Below are 15,551 nucleotides of genomic sequence, written 5' to 3' on the forward strand. Positions count from 1 at the left end.
CCCCCCCCCCCCCCCCCCCCCCCCAAAAAAAAAAAAAATGAGTTGCAATGAATAACATAATCAACTGGATGTAGGAAAAATTAAAAGGGCCCAACAGCAGCAGTACAACATAATCACGGGCTTGCCGATTGCCATTGTGAAGAGAATGAATATTGCATGACAGACAAACATTAGAACTGGTCAAAACCATGGTGCCAGACACATTAACCACTTGGACTGAAAAATTAAAGTATATGGAAGATAGATCTCCATTCAGTTTGTGCAATGCAATTCAAGCTGTGTTGCATGTTCACGTGATACAATATGATTGTACTCCATGTCATTAAAGAAGCACTGACCTTATCGGGCAAAGAAGCCCAATCTTTCAAATAAGACAAGATCTTTAAAGCATCTGAGAATGGTAGAGCCTGCAAGAAAGTCAAATAGATATCATTTAACATTTTCCAAATGTGAAAAAAAAAAAAATGGTTAAACATGAACATACTTGACAAGGCCAACATAAAAACAGAACCCGGAACACATTCAAAACAGGGTTTGTAGTAGCTACAATATGTGCATTTTATTTTTAACTGTACTTCATTAGATTGAGACTTGAGATCTAAACTATTAGTTCTACTGATGAAAACAGAAAAGGAACAAAGAACCATCCACCACGCAATAAGGAATAATATGAGAATGAAAATCTAAAGCCATATCTCCGCATTACCAAGCCACTTTAAATCTACAAAGGCAGGGGAACAGTGTGGAAAGCTGGGGCACATTATTACTGTGTTGTGTAATTGCGTTTCCAGAGTATCAAATGGATTGATAACGCAATAGTTCTATTTTCAATCCAAAATAAATGCAACAACTTTGCTTAGGTTATCCTAATCAATCAATGCAACTACTTTTTAACATTGTCAGAATTCACCAAAATATTTATGGCGCTGAAGCACACTTGCAGTCGTGTGTCAATCCTAACCCGACTGCAGCAGCACATTATCGATCAATATAACATGGTTAAAAAATTCACAATGCCAGAGAAAACCATGATCTAATTGACAGATGCTAAAATCTCGTAGTGCGAGGGATTTATGGGTACTTCATAGTAGTTTAGTGTTTTCAAACTACTAATAGCAGTGGTACACATGATGGATAGAAATTTCTGATACAAACATAACCAATGTATAATAGATATAATTTCATCCACCACAATGAGAAATTATCCATACATCCAACACACAGGATAGATGGCTTCAATGCATGACTATGTCACCACACTTACTAGCAAGGTCTGCTCCAAATCATTAGTGTCAACATTAGAAAGTGCACGCAGAACATAATCAGGAGGAGAAAGTCCAAGCATAAGAATATTTGGCCTGAAATCAGCAACTTTTCCTTTTGATTTTTCCTCCTGAAAAATCACAGAATTTGTTGAAACCAAACTTGAAATATCATATTGGATTCGAATAATATCAATAATCAGGTCACTAGACTCACTACACAGGTTACTCATGAATGAAGAGGAAAAAAGTGAAATTTTGATACTAATCTTCCATATCAGAATATAAAATGTGGCACATAGTGAATAAAATGGCAAGACTCTGCATACCTCATATTCAGCAATACGCTTCAGTTCTTCATCTGCCATGTCTAATGCTTCAATGATAGAGTCAGTTGCATTAACAGTTTCTTGAGTTTTCTTCCCAGCTAATGCCACAGCTCCTTCTTCAGGAAGTTCCTCCTTTGGCACATACCTATTCTCAAATGCATTGCCAATGTCAGCTTCAAACATCTCTTCCAACCTTTTCTCTTTCTCTTCCTGCAAATAAAATCACAATTATGGTTTTCCCAGAGAAAATTAGGCCTTGTTTGAGCCCCATTTTTCGGAGAAAATAGGTTTTATAATAGTTATTTTTTTGGAGAATGTGTAGTTAAAAAGTAGGGAAAAGTTTTGAGTTTACATGTAAAATTATTTTATAGGATAATGTGTGGTTGAAAATGAGTTAGGAAAAAATGGAGCTCAAACATAGGCTCGATGAAAAGCCCCAACCGAAATGAGGAACAATATGGTGAAATATGTAACACATTTGCTTAGCACTGCAGCTTTAGCGCAATGGAGAACTTAAAAAGAAGTACCTCAATAAAGAAAGGCTCTTCTGTACGATCCCAACGGCGAATGGATCTATCATGAGATCCTGTTACAAGAAAATCCCCACGGTTGCTAACAGCAAGACACCAGACCTCGGAGTGATGACCTTCAAGAGTCAAAAGCAATTCAAACTTATCGGCATCCCAGTATTTCACAAGGCGGTCCTTCCCAACACTAAACATGTAATGGGTATTGCGTACAAACTTAACTGCCATGACACTGTAATTAAAACATGTCAGAGCTGCTCTATATAAAAATTGGAACTTGTGTTAAAGGGGGGAGGAGGGAGGTGCAAAGCCATAAAATATAATAATTGGCAAGGTGTTGAAGCACCTATTGGCATGAGCAAAAAGGGACTTGTGGCAATCACCAAAATCTAGACCCCAAATCTTTAAATTTTTGTCTGCAGAACCAGTAACAATTAAATCCCCATCAGATGATATGTCCATACATAACACGGGCAGCATGTGGCCATACAAGGAGAGAAAAAATTTGAGTGAATCCATGAAGAACACCTGTTAATGACAATATATAGGAGAGTAAGTGACAAAATTACAAAAAGTTTCACCATCAAATACATTTCAGACTTCAGAAGTAAACTTACGAGCAAGCAATGTTGCAATAACCAAATTTATGGCTCACCAGACGCCACAAACATGATGCAGAGGCTTACCAGTGCAGAAATTTAAACAAAAAAACAAAAAACAAAAAAAAACGTGGAGAAGTCCCAATTAATGCTTCAAGCCAACAAACTTATCCATTCAAATGCAAATGACTTGAATATTTATTAACCAAAAGTAAACATGACATTTAAACAGGCCCAAGTTAATCAACCAATGAGATTTTCAAAGTTAACAAATAATATCAGCTAATTTCCAAGCCTCTCCATTCAAACACAAATGACTTGAATATCTATTGACCCATAGCACAAATAATAACTGGAGGCCCAGGTCAATCAGCTAATTTCCAAGCCTCATGTTAACAAATAGATTAAGAACTATTATGCCATACAGATTTTCAAAGTCGTGCTGGACTGCCCAGGCATTGCTTACATTCCTCTAGACATTGACTTTCATTTTGCATACCTCACTTGCATGAAATTTTTATCGCTCCAATATATTGACATGTCAAATCAGATCTAGGTATAAGTCAATGCATAATACTCTTTATCATTTAGTAATGAAAGAATATTATTGCGATTTCCTAAAATTATTTCAACCGCAGAGCAGAAGAAATTTGAATTGAATATGATCTCGATATTCAATAATTAAAGCAACATAAAGAACATGCAAAAATAACAAGAATAAAATTGTCCACCCGACCTTCACAGTGTTGTCTATCAGAGCAACAGCAATATATTTACCCTCTGGGCTAACAGCTACCACTAAAACATCACCATTCATTCTCGAATTCCTCACGGGAGACACTGTTAAACGCTTAGAATCCTGTCAAAACACACAAAATTATTACATCAACAGAGCATACCATTTAGCAAAAGCAATTTTATAACAATGTATTAGAATGGAAACCAAGTGAAAGGTCCAGCAGTATGGTACAATAAACAATCAGAAGTTATTCAATCGAAGAGAAAAACATCAACCTAACGAAATATGAAGGAAAAAGCAGAAGGGTCTAAAGAACACACTTGACCAGGATTTTGAGTGGTTTGATACTCCCAAAACTTGATTTCATGATCTGCACTCCCGGTGACAAATCCATCAGCAGTTGCAGCAATAGACTGAACAGAGCTACCATGAGCTTCAACTACATCCATGCAAGTACCATTTCGAACATCAATAATTTCTAGTGTACCACCTTTTGTACCAACAACTGCATACTTGTTACCGGGGACAAATAGACCACACAATCCAAATCCTGAATCAATAGTTCTGAGGCAAGAACCAGTACTGGGATTCCATATTTTAACCGTACTGTGACTCGTTGACATCAAAAGAGTATTATCTGAGCTAAGTGTGACACTTCTCACATCAGAACGATGTCCCTGAAGCTCAATGGCGCTTAATTTTGTGGTTGAAGTACTCTCAATTGAATAAACTTCCAATAAATTATTGTTCAGAGACAATGCTAAGGTAGCCAAAGAGCTTCTTGAAGTGATTGGAGAAAAAGAAATGGAGCATATCTTCTTGCTGGCTCGAAGAGTCTGCACGTGCTTAAAGATATCAGGAACAGTAACAGTGATGTCATTACCAACTTCATTTTCGACAGTTCCATTTTCAGCAGTCTCACCTGCCCCTTTAGAAGCTTTCTTCTCCTTCTTTCTATTAACTCTTCTTTTCGCTTTACGTCTAGATTCAGACTCGTCTAATACACGAAATATGTCCACTATTTTCCCTGCAACTTGACAAGCCAGCAGATTTCCAGACCTATTGAACCTAACTGTAGCAACTCTATCCTTGATCTGCCGCTGAATTTCACCATAATGCTTCAAAACTTCCCATTTGTTCTGAGCAGATGCTTTTCCATTATCCACATCAGATTCCGTTTTATCCGGTAGAGATTTTCCATCAGCCAAATCATGCTTTATCATGTAAAATCGGAGTTCAGGGTCCGCCGACCCAGAGACCAGATATTTTTCATCTGGGTCAACATCAATGGACCAAATTTCACTGTGATGACCACTTACGATTTGCATGCAATGCTGCGTTTCAAGGTCCCAGACCCTTAAAAATTTGTCTTTGGATGAACTAACCAGTTTTTTACCAGAATCCAAAAAGACAAGGTCAGTGACCTGCAATATGCAAGTAAAAAGACGGAACAAGATAATTCAGCTCCCAAAAAATGGTGAAAGAAACACAATCTACAGCTTTCAAATCACAAAGAGAAAATACCAAATGAGTAAAATCTCATAAGACAACCTGGTCACGGTGCCCACGAAGGCGGAAGAGACCAGCCTCACCAACCACATCCCATAAAATAATGTCATTGTCTTTGCTTCCAGAAGCAAGCAAAGATCCAAGTTTGTTGTACCGGATTATTGTTACAGCTCCTTTATGTCCATTCAAAGTGGTTTCACATGTTCCTTTCTCACTATCCCATATTCTTATACTACCATCAGCATAGCCACAAGCTATCTGCAAAACCAATTCCCATTCATTACTTCATTATATTCCAACATATAAATTTAAATCAAACTTTTACGTCAACTGCCATTTTTGGGTCAAATCAATTTTTTTTCCTGAACTATAGTCTATTATGAGCCCAACAATATGAATATCAAAATATGGTTCAGCCAACAAACTGGGAAGTGCAAAAATATACATCCCCCTTAACTTTCTAACCTTACACATGACATCTATGACTATCTCAAATTTCCTCTATCATGAAAGCAAGGAATGAAAGAGAGTAAAATGAAACTATTGATCGAAGCATCACACCTAGGCTTCTTCTGGAATAAAAAACCATGAGAAACAAAACAAAATAATACTTCGAGAAATTTAATATCATTATGAGAGGACAAAAAGTAACAGGTTATGATGATTCATTGAAAAATCTCGCCCAAAAGCAATTTTTCATTAAAACCCCATTTAACATTGTAACTATGAGTTAAAGTGCTTTGTTGTCCCGTGGGGCTTCAGAGCTATAAATAAATACGATGTAAAAGTTCGTATTTTTCCAATTTTAAGTATGTATGAACCCATAATACTCATATCTATGTATTGTGTGAAATTAAATTGGAGAAAGCTCTTCTGAATTGAGAAATTACAAACATATACATGTTATGTATAGATGGGAAGAAGGTGCCGACATTATGCTCTTACATAATTAAAAAATCAAAATTTATTTTTACTCATTAGTTAGAGCATAAAAAATACGAAGCCGTAGTTATAAGCCTCCTATACAGATGGACTAAAAGAGGGGGCGAAAGAGAGTATACCAGAGACGAGGGAGACGAGGCAATGGAAGTGACGGCGAGGGAGGCGCCATGCGAGGAGGAAGGCGATGGAACTAGAGTTTTTGTACAAGTGCCCTGGCGAACGTGCCACACGGCTAGCTTCTCAAGCGCCGCCACCAAGAGGTGTTTTCCGGAGCTGTCGTAGGCTACGTTGGAGTCCGCCGATGCTATAACTCCGAACGACGCCGCCGCCTCGTATCGAAGATATGACTTCACCATTTTTCGATCCTTTCAGTCTGGCTTTCGTGCATATGTATAAGAGGAGTGGGCCGGCTGGGCGGATTTGGCAGTGGGCTGCACGTGGCTGTAGCCCATTGCCCTCCAAGTCCAGATCCTACAAAAATAAAACAAATTCTATGGAAAATTTTCCATTTTGTTGGTGTTTAATAGGCATTTATTTCTTGGCAATTGAAATTCTATTTTTGCTTCACACGGTGACCATTTCTTGTTTTTCATTAAATTTGTTTTCCCACCTATATGGTGGAAAATGGATTTCCAAGTTTTTTTATTTGTTGACAATGGAAACAAATTTTAAAAATTATTGTAAAAAAATATCTCCCTTTAATTGACAATTTTCATGTAAAATAAAGTCAAACGAATATCAAAAGATAGATGATTTTCTTAAATTTTTTCTTTTTTTTGGGCAATGGAAACGAATTTCATCCCCAATACCAGTAAAATCTATTTCTTTAATTGACAATTTTCATGTAAAACAAAGTCGAACGAACACAGAAAAACACTTTTATTTCAATATTTTTCACGTGAATAATTATACCAATCAAACACAATAATTTACAATTCCCAGGAAAACAATTTATAAACAATTTAATTTTTTGAAATTCATTTTCTTTCCACCCAAATCCCATCTTTGCAATCAAACGGGCCCTTATGTGAAATGGTTTTAATTTTAGTGTATAGCCCCTCAACAATTTATATAACTTGGCAAGCCCAGTCTAATTCTTAAAACTAATTATTTGTTTTAATTTGGCCCAATTCTTAAAATTGACTTTGTTAAATTTTAGTCCAAATCCATCGCAGGCTCATTTGATTCCTCTATTTTCTTCTTTCTTTAAAATTCAACATCAAGCTTCAATTGAGTTTTTGAAAGCCAAATTGAAATTCCCAAATTTTTCAGTCGACTGCCAACCGCCTATCTTCAATCAAAAATGGCGACTACTGACGAAATATACACTTAAAAGAAATTGTGGGAAGGAGCTAGAGGTATGAATGTTTGGATATGAATGATTTGAATTTATGATTTGGGATATGAATTTTTAATTTCTTACAATAGAAGGGTATGCATTTATGAACAACGAAGGAAGATTTTAAGTTCTGAGTTCTTAAAATATGAATGAATTTATGTTTATGGGATATTATCATGTTGAGTTTTGATTTTTATGCCTTTAGTTTTGGATTTTAGCATGGAAGAAGATCGACCTTCTACCAAAAAAGAACTTTTTTATCTTTCTTTTTAAAGAGTGACAAATCTAAGAATACAACTATAATAGCTAATGTTATACTACGCTTATATATATATGAATTTTATTCTTGCATTAAATTATTGAAATTTCTCCCTAGTTGAAACATTTTGTACAAAACAGTAAAAAATACCAAGGGAATGTTTGAGTCGCATTATTTTGGTAATAATGCATTCTTGAATAGTGTATTGATGGGAAATATGTGATTAAAAAATAAGGAAAAAATTTTTATCTGTGTGTAATATTATTTTATTGAAAAATGTGTGATTGAAATGATATCATATCACTGTTTAAAAATGCATTTTTTGGAATAATATGGCCCAAACAGGCACCAAAATTAAAAAGGAATAGTTGCAATTTCAGTATCGAACTTTTTATTTTTCTACAAATTATACCCAAATTTTTTATATATGTCACCCACAATCTCAAACCTTCAAAACCTTGTCTCGTGCTGCTTCTTCAACAAATTATAACAAAAAATGGAGTCATTATCTTTGACCGTGGGTCCCACCCATGAGAGGAGCAATCAAAAGTTTCAGCTGCCAACGGTTAGAAAATCAAACTTTTCCCCAAAAATTGGCAGCCTTTATTTTCCACCCTGACCTACCTCATCTTCTTCCCCATTGCCCCAGCCCACGATTCCAAACTTTTAAAACTATATAGATATTGTTAAATAGTTTCAACAGCATTCTTAGTATCCTATTTTCCAAATAACCAATCTTCATCCCTTTTGTTGACCTCCAATACAACCTTAAGGTCTCCATGCACTAGCTTAGAATTCACAAATTGGTGGCCCTTTTAGGGCAGCATAACTACTTGGCAATCATTCACCGTAGCCTCAATCATTGAGCTAAATCCTGCATGACATAAAATAAAGGGAAAAGTTCATAATTCAGATGTATTGTTTACATCAATTCACAAATCAGGTACAAAGTTTAAAAATTCAAAATTTAGGTTTCTGTATAATTAATTGAAAATATTTATTAATTAAATATAATAAAGTCACAGTTACACGATTAATGGTCACAGATTCATAATTATTGGTCATGGATTTATTTACTAATCACATATCATCGATTTAATTGGTCACATATTATTTCGTTGTCACAAATCAATTATTTCGAGGTCATTAATCATTCAAATTACATGTCACATTTTATCTATGGATCACAAACCACGGTTTATTAGTCACAAATTATTTTGTAGTTATAAACACCTCATTTTTTATCACAAATCAACCAAATAATTGGTCATAAACGTCCAAGTAGTTAGTCACAGACACCCCCACTCGTCACCACAACAATCACCACCAACATCATCAACAACAACACAATAATAGTTGGGAAACACCGCCTCCTACTTCCACCATCATGAGCACCATCGTGCCAATAACACCACCACAACACATCACCACCACACCCACACCACCCATCTTACATCATCTATATCCAATACCACTACACATATCATATAAATCAGCACACATACCAGAGATCGACACTCAGACCAAAGCCGTGATGACTTCACAGCAGTCGCGACGCTCAGATCTCCAGCGACGAGAGAGTGCGACCATACTACCGTCGCTGCACCATCACCACACTGTCACCCCCACAAAACCTCACCAACACCACCAATATCCATGCTGCACTATGAGCGCCACCATGCAACAACGCTCATAGCAGCCCTCGGAGGCAGTCAACTTGACGCATCTCTGGCTATGACTTCTCTTCTTCCGAGGCTCGGAAGCGGTCAATGTGACGAATAATTCAAAAGGGAGAAGGGTTGATCTGCAGTCGCACGATCGCTATTCGTGAGTTGGGTGACAACGACATGCGACAGGTGGCAACGACTGAAGATGAGTTCTGATTGCCAAATTGGTACAGTCGTGAGCTTACAACGGGAGAGAGAGGGTGTGCCACTATGTCGTGTGTTTGAGCGAGAGAGAGAGAGATAAAATGAATTGGGGTTTTAATTTTTTATGGAAACCTGATTTATGCATTATTAAACTTTGTACCTAATCTTAGAATTGTCTTTTTTAAACACTTGATTTTTTTTGTAATTTCCTCATAAATAAATGAGTTATTCTTGGGAAACAGGGCCACGTGGGGGGTGGAAAAATAGGGCCTACGTGGCCCTGTTTGAGAAGAATTATACTAAGCCCTTGTTTGAGCCCTTTTAAAAAAAAAATACATTCTTAAACAATGTTTTGAAATCATTTCAATCACACATTCTTCAATAAAATAATATTACACGAAAATTTAAAACTTTTTCTTATTTTTTAACCACACATTTTACATCATTACACTATTCAAAAATACATTTTCTTGACAAAAATGGGGCTCAAACAAGAGCTAAATAATAACCCCACTTTTGTGGGCCAAAATCGACGACTGCTGGATCCACCCACTGTGAATTATTCCTGTTCCTTCCACTCTTTCCAAGAACCTTTGAGGAAGTGCCCTCTTTCGATCACGCTACACGTACAGGGTGCACTTCACATGTGTTTCACAGGGTCACGTGGCATTGGAAAAAATAAATAAATAAAACGTACAGGGTGCACTTCACATGTGTTTCACAGGGTCACGTGGCATTGGAAAAAATAAATAAATAAAACCCCCAAATTGAAATATGATCTTGCGTCCCTTTTTCTGTCCCCAACTCCATCGCCTCTGTTCACAACGACAAGACAAACCGCCGGATTCATCTCCACCTCCGCCCGGTGCAAAACAAGTGAAGAAAGCAATGTAGAAGCATTACTCAAACATAACAACCGAGATTTAAAGGAAGCGAACCCTGTTGTCCTCCGCTGGCACCAAACCACCACTGGAAAACACCTCTCCTTCTCGTTTATTGTAATATGTATTTGATAATGGAAAATGGGTGTAAACTATGTTGCTTTTATCATGTTTGGCATCAGTATTTCTTATTCTCACCATGGATTTTGAGTTTTGCATTTTATGTTAAGGGTGAATGCTTGAATTATTGAATCTAACCAAGTTGCCAAAATTTAGCATTGGAAAACTAATTCAAAAACAGATTCCAATAAAACCAAGTGACAGAACAATGCAGAGCTTAATGAATTTTCCAAAATCAGCTGATTTAAAAACCAAGTGATATCTCTTCTACACCAATTTCCCAAGTTGATGCTACCAGGCTCTCTTGCATACCAAAAACTTGAGGCATTTGAGAAGAATACTTCATTTTGAGATCCAACAACTTTCACATACATGGGATAAAACACAGAAAATGAGGAGAGCAAAAAATCCAACTTAAATAAATAAGAACATTTTGCTACAATAAGAAAACACTGGAGGTGTAAGCTACATGACTGGGGCAGTCGTGATTTTAGCCCGAATAAGCCGTCGGGGATGGAGTTTTCAGGGCTCTGGAATTCGTGGGGAAGAGAGTTTTCAGGGCTCTCCAACACCGAAGGTTGAAGCTATATGCCCAGGCTACGCGTGATATATGAGACAACACAATTTTTTGCGATTCCCGTGGGAAGATGGCCGGAGTTCTTAGAGCACGGTTGCGCTTTGGGCTTCCGCTTCACTGTTCTCCAATTTGGGGGAGCTATGGATTTTCCCTCCCTATTTTCTATTCTTTTTTTGTTCTTTTCTTTGTCCTTTCCTTTATTTAATGAACTGCCACGTCATCAAATTTAAAATGCCTATAAACACCCTGTGAAACCTGCCTGTACGTATAGCTTTATTCGCCCTCTTTAGCTCAGCTCAGACATCACATTTGCAGGAAAATTTTTGACGATGAAAAATGGAAGACGTGCGCTAGTTATAGCCCTAAAGCTAGTTCCTTAATTTGGTCATCACTTAAGAATGTTTCGCTCCCAAAAGAACAGTAAATTACAGAGTTACCTTCAAATTTGTCCAACCATTTAGCCCATTTTTCCTCTAGATGATCGGTGGAGGTTCCGAAACTACCGAACCAACTGAAAGAACTGGTTTCTTGAACTGGGACTTGACATAATTTATATAGAAGTTGCTTCCATGTCATTACAAGTCTTGGCAAGTATAACCGAGCAGCCCTACAGGCCCGAGAGGACACAATCATACACACAAGGTTTGCCGTGAAAACGATTGAATTGTTGAATTTTAGCATCAAACAAAGGTTTTGTTTTGCACGTAAAAGATTGGATTTGAATCTGTATGGTATAAAATTATATGATAATTCCTTGATGATTTTGGTTTTGAGGAGTACCCCAGAGTTTTGAACTCTGCTGATGTGGTTGCACCTAATTGGATTTTCTAGATTTTGATTTTGGTTTAATTGGGTATGGTTGAAGGTGGGGAAAAATGAAGTAGTCCGAAAAATAAAGTTTTAAAGGTTTGAGACTATGGATGGCACACATAAAAAATTTAGGTGCAGAAATGCAATTATTTCTTTTTAATGTTGACAATTATTTCTACATATTTGCTATGTTCGATGAAATATTAGATAGAATTAATCATAAATTGTGCCACTATATAGGGAAATATATGGAAATAACCTTTTCAAAAGGGTTACTTTTCCAAAATGACCCTTAGACAATTTACATACAAAAAATGTCCTCCATTTGAATATTACATAACAAGGCATCATAATATAGAAAATTTCAATTTTAGTCCTTAAAATTAAATATTGGTTGAAATTCAATAAATTTATTTGATTAATATTTTTATTTGATTTATTTGATTTTTGTTCGCTCTAAGTAGCACTCCCTAATTGGTATCAGAGCCATAGAGATCATGGAAATAAAAATAAGAAAAATAGATAATTATTGATGTTTAGAAGAAGAAAAAGGTAGTTATATATTTTTAAAACCCATTCGTAATAAATTAAAAATAATGACTTTAACAATAATTAAAGAACTTCCTAAAGAAATAAAGGAACAAATACTAGATAAATTAATAATAGAAAGAATAAAAGATATATATACATATGAAAAGATTATTAATATATATGAAGGCGAAGAAAATAATTTATATTATAAAGAAAAGTATGAGTAAAAGTAATAATACACATTTAAAATTAAATAAATTGCTTATAAAAAGGAAAAAATACTAGAAGAAATACGAAATATAATGTTAATACCAGAAGAAATGAGAATACCAAATAATAGACAATTAATAAAATTAAGATGTGAAAAATTAAGACTTGAGAGTAAATATTTTACAATAGTAAAAGAAGAATTAGTAGATCCAGATACAGCCGAAAGAAGATTTAGAAAAATAATAGAGAAAAAGGAAGAGAAAAAATGCAAATTAACATATGAGTTAGAAATAAAAAAAAAATTAAAATGTCAATAAGTGAATACATGGAAGAATTAAAATCATTAATAAAAATGTTAATAAATGATATACAAGATTTGAGAAATGAAGTAAAAGAAACAACAAAACGATATAAATATATTAAAATTTGAGATTAGAGAATTAAAGGAAAATAATAAAAATAAAGATAAGAAAATAGATACAAAAAAAACTTATAGAAAAATAGATGACTCGAATAGGAAAGAAACATATAGAAAAAGAGAATATAGTAATAAAAACAGGAAGCATAGATAATGAGTTTAGAAAGAATATATTACCAAAAATATTAGAAGAGGAAGAATAATTTAAAGAGAAATCATTATGAAAATTAAAAGTAGAAAAAAAAGAAGATGAGTAAAGAATTAGATTTGCTAATAGGAAATTTTGATCAATTAAGTTTAACTGATATAAGTGAATACCAAATTTTAATGAATACTGAAGAAGGACTTAATCCAGCAGGAACCTCTAAACAAGAATTACATGATACAGATGAAAATTATGCACCTATATATAGTAAATCATATAGACAATTCTATGATAAAGTAAGAGATAGACAACCACCTAAATGAAATAAATATAAAGATAGATTTGAATTAAATAATAATTATGATAAACCAATTAATCATAGAATAACAAAACTAGATTTAAATTGTAAAATAGATACTAAAAAAGCATTATTAACTTGGGCAGATTCAATGATATTATTCTTTTTATATAACGAAGATAACACGTGGGAAAATACTAAAAGAATAATATATTTTTTAATAGCATCATTTGAAGGAGATATTAGAAATTGGTAGGAAGGAATAAGCAACGATACAAAAACATTAATAAAAAGAAATGTACAAACAGAGATAATCAAATCAGATAGACAAGGTATAAAAAAATTAGTAGAATATATTTCAGATGAATTTTTAGAAGAAAATTAGATAAGAAATACTGAAGAGGAATCAATAAGAGAAAAAGATAATGCTAAAATAAAATTAATAAATTTAACAATATGTGATATGTGTAAAATTAAAGAATATACTTGTGAATTTAAAAATTACTATTATGTTCAATTTTATAGTAATGAAAATCAAGAAGTATACCAAGACATGTATTATAATAAGTTACCAGATTCATGGGGAAAATATTTTAAAATAGAATTTAAAAAATATATTAGGGATAATACTGGAATACCTAGAACTTTAGGTTCAAAAATAAAATTTTTATTTGAAAGACTTGCATATATATATATCGACAAATACAATTAATGAAAAAATCAGGAAAATTAACTAAAATATGTTGTGAAGATATGGAAACCCATGTACAATGGGAATGTAATCCTGAAAGAATAATTAATAAAATAAAATATAAAAATTAAAAAATTAAAAAATTTAGAAATTTCAATAAAAAATACCTAAAACCTAGAAAAAGATATTATAAAAGAAAAAATAACTCATATTATCAACAGAAGAATAAAAATTATAAGAAAAATAAAAGTCAATGTAAATGTTGGAATTGTAGAGAAATAGGTCATATAAGCCCTGATTATGATAAAAAGAAAGTTAGAATATTACAAAAAGAATATTTAGAAATAAAAGATGAATTAAGTGAAATATCAGATATTGAAAAATACTATGATTAAGAAGTATATATAAGTGAAATAGAAGATGATGAATCAGGATCTGAATAAAGAGATTGAAGAAATAGAAAGTAATAATATAAATATACAAGAATATGAAAGAATAGAAGGATATAAATTAAAAGTCACTTTTGATAATAATAAATTTGGAAAACTGCAAAAATTATCCTTAGATTTAAAAATAGGAAAATGGAAAATCTTTGATAGAATTTGGAAAAGAGAAAGAATAGCAATAAATGAATATTACAAAATAGAAAAAATCATAGATGTAAGGACAACTCATGGACAACATAAATTAAATCTTTTAACAAAAAATACAGTTGATAAACTATCAATAAAGATTAGTAAAAAATAAAGTGAAAAAATTCAATATGTTTATTTAGCAGGAATACAAATAATGTTTAAATCACTATTTAGAGAATGGATAAATTCACCCTTAACTATAACTTTATATGATGGAAGAATAATAAACTTAAAAGATAGTCATTTAGGAACAATAGAAAAAAATTTAGTATATAAAAAAATTATGTTTACATGTTATCCAAAATATTGCGTATCATTAAAAGATAGAAATTTTAATGAAATTTTAGAATTACATTTCAACCTTCATAGAGATGATATTATGCAACCAGGTGATCAAATTATGATTATAGAATATAGAGCTTTATACACATTTACCAATTTTAATTATGAAAATATTTATTCCAATAAACCATATATTGAAGTTCATAAAGAATGTAAAGATATTAATAAAATAATAGAACCAAATAAACAAATAAGTTTAATTCCAAAGGAATATGATAACAAAAAATAAACCTGAAATAACAGAATTAAATGAAAGAGAATGTTCTAATAATATTATATTTAAAGATGAAAAATTAATTAAAAGATCAAAAAGTTTTAAAATACCTAATAAAAACCAGTTAGAAGAAATCAACAAAATAAAAGAAATAAAACTATATAAGAATGCTGGAAATATGAAAATAGAAGGAGAATATTATAATGGAAGAGAACATATAAATGGACCAAATATATTAATAGATATAGGAGCTACTGAATGTCATATAACTTCGATTAGAAATAAAGAACTAATAACTCATAA

General features: G+C 33.2%; 1 protein-coding gene across 1 annotated transcript in view; it reads right to left on the reverse strand.

The window, feature by feature from the left end:
• Window positions 1–6,281, reverse strand: part of LOC111396055 (WD repeat-containing protein 3) — an 8,104-nt gene extending 1,823 nt beyond the window's left edge. The window contains exons 1-9 of the mRNA XM_023022324.1: window positions 6,027–6,281; window positions 5,008–5,223; window positions 3,777–4,880; window positions 3,454–3,576; window positions 2,465–2,646; window positions 2,119–2,350; window positions 1,592–1,801; window positions 1,265–1,393; window positions 339–407 (exon numbers count right to left, since the gene is read on the reverse strand). Coding sequence (XP_022878092.1) covers window positions 339–407; window positions 1,265–1,393; window positions 1,592–1,801; window positions 2,119–2,350; window positions 2,465–2,646; window positions 3,454–3,576; window positions 3,777–4,880; window positions 5,008–5,223; window positions 6,027–6,263 — 2,502 coding nt within the window. The 5' untranslated portion in view covers window positions 6,264–6,281. The remainder of the gene's footprint in view (window positions 1–338; window positions 408–1,264; window positions 1,394–1,591; window positions 1,802–2,118; window positions 2,351–2,464; window positions 2,647–3,453; window positions 3,577–3,776; window positions 4,881–5,007; window positions 5,224–6,026) is intronic.
• Between the last annotated feature and the right edge of the window lie 9,270 nt (window positions 6,282–15,551).

This window comes from Olea europaea, chromosome 6 (genome assembly GCF_002742605.1).
Source record: "Olea europaea var. sylvestris chromosome 6, O_europaea_v1, whole genome shotgun sequence".
Lineage (NCBI taxonomy): Eukaryota > Viridiplantae > Streptophyta > Magnoliopsida > Lamiales > Oleaceae > Olea > Olea europaea.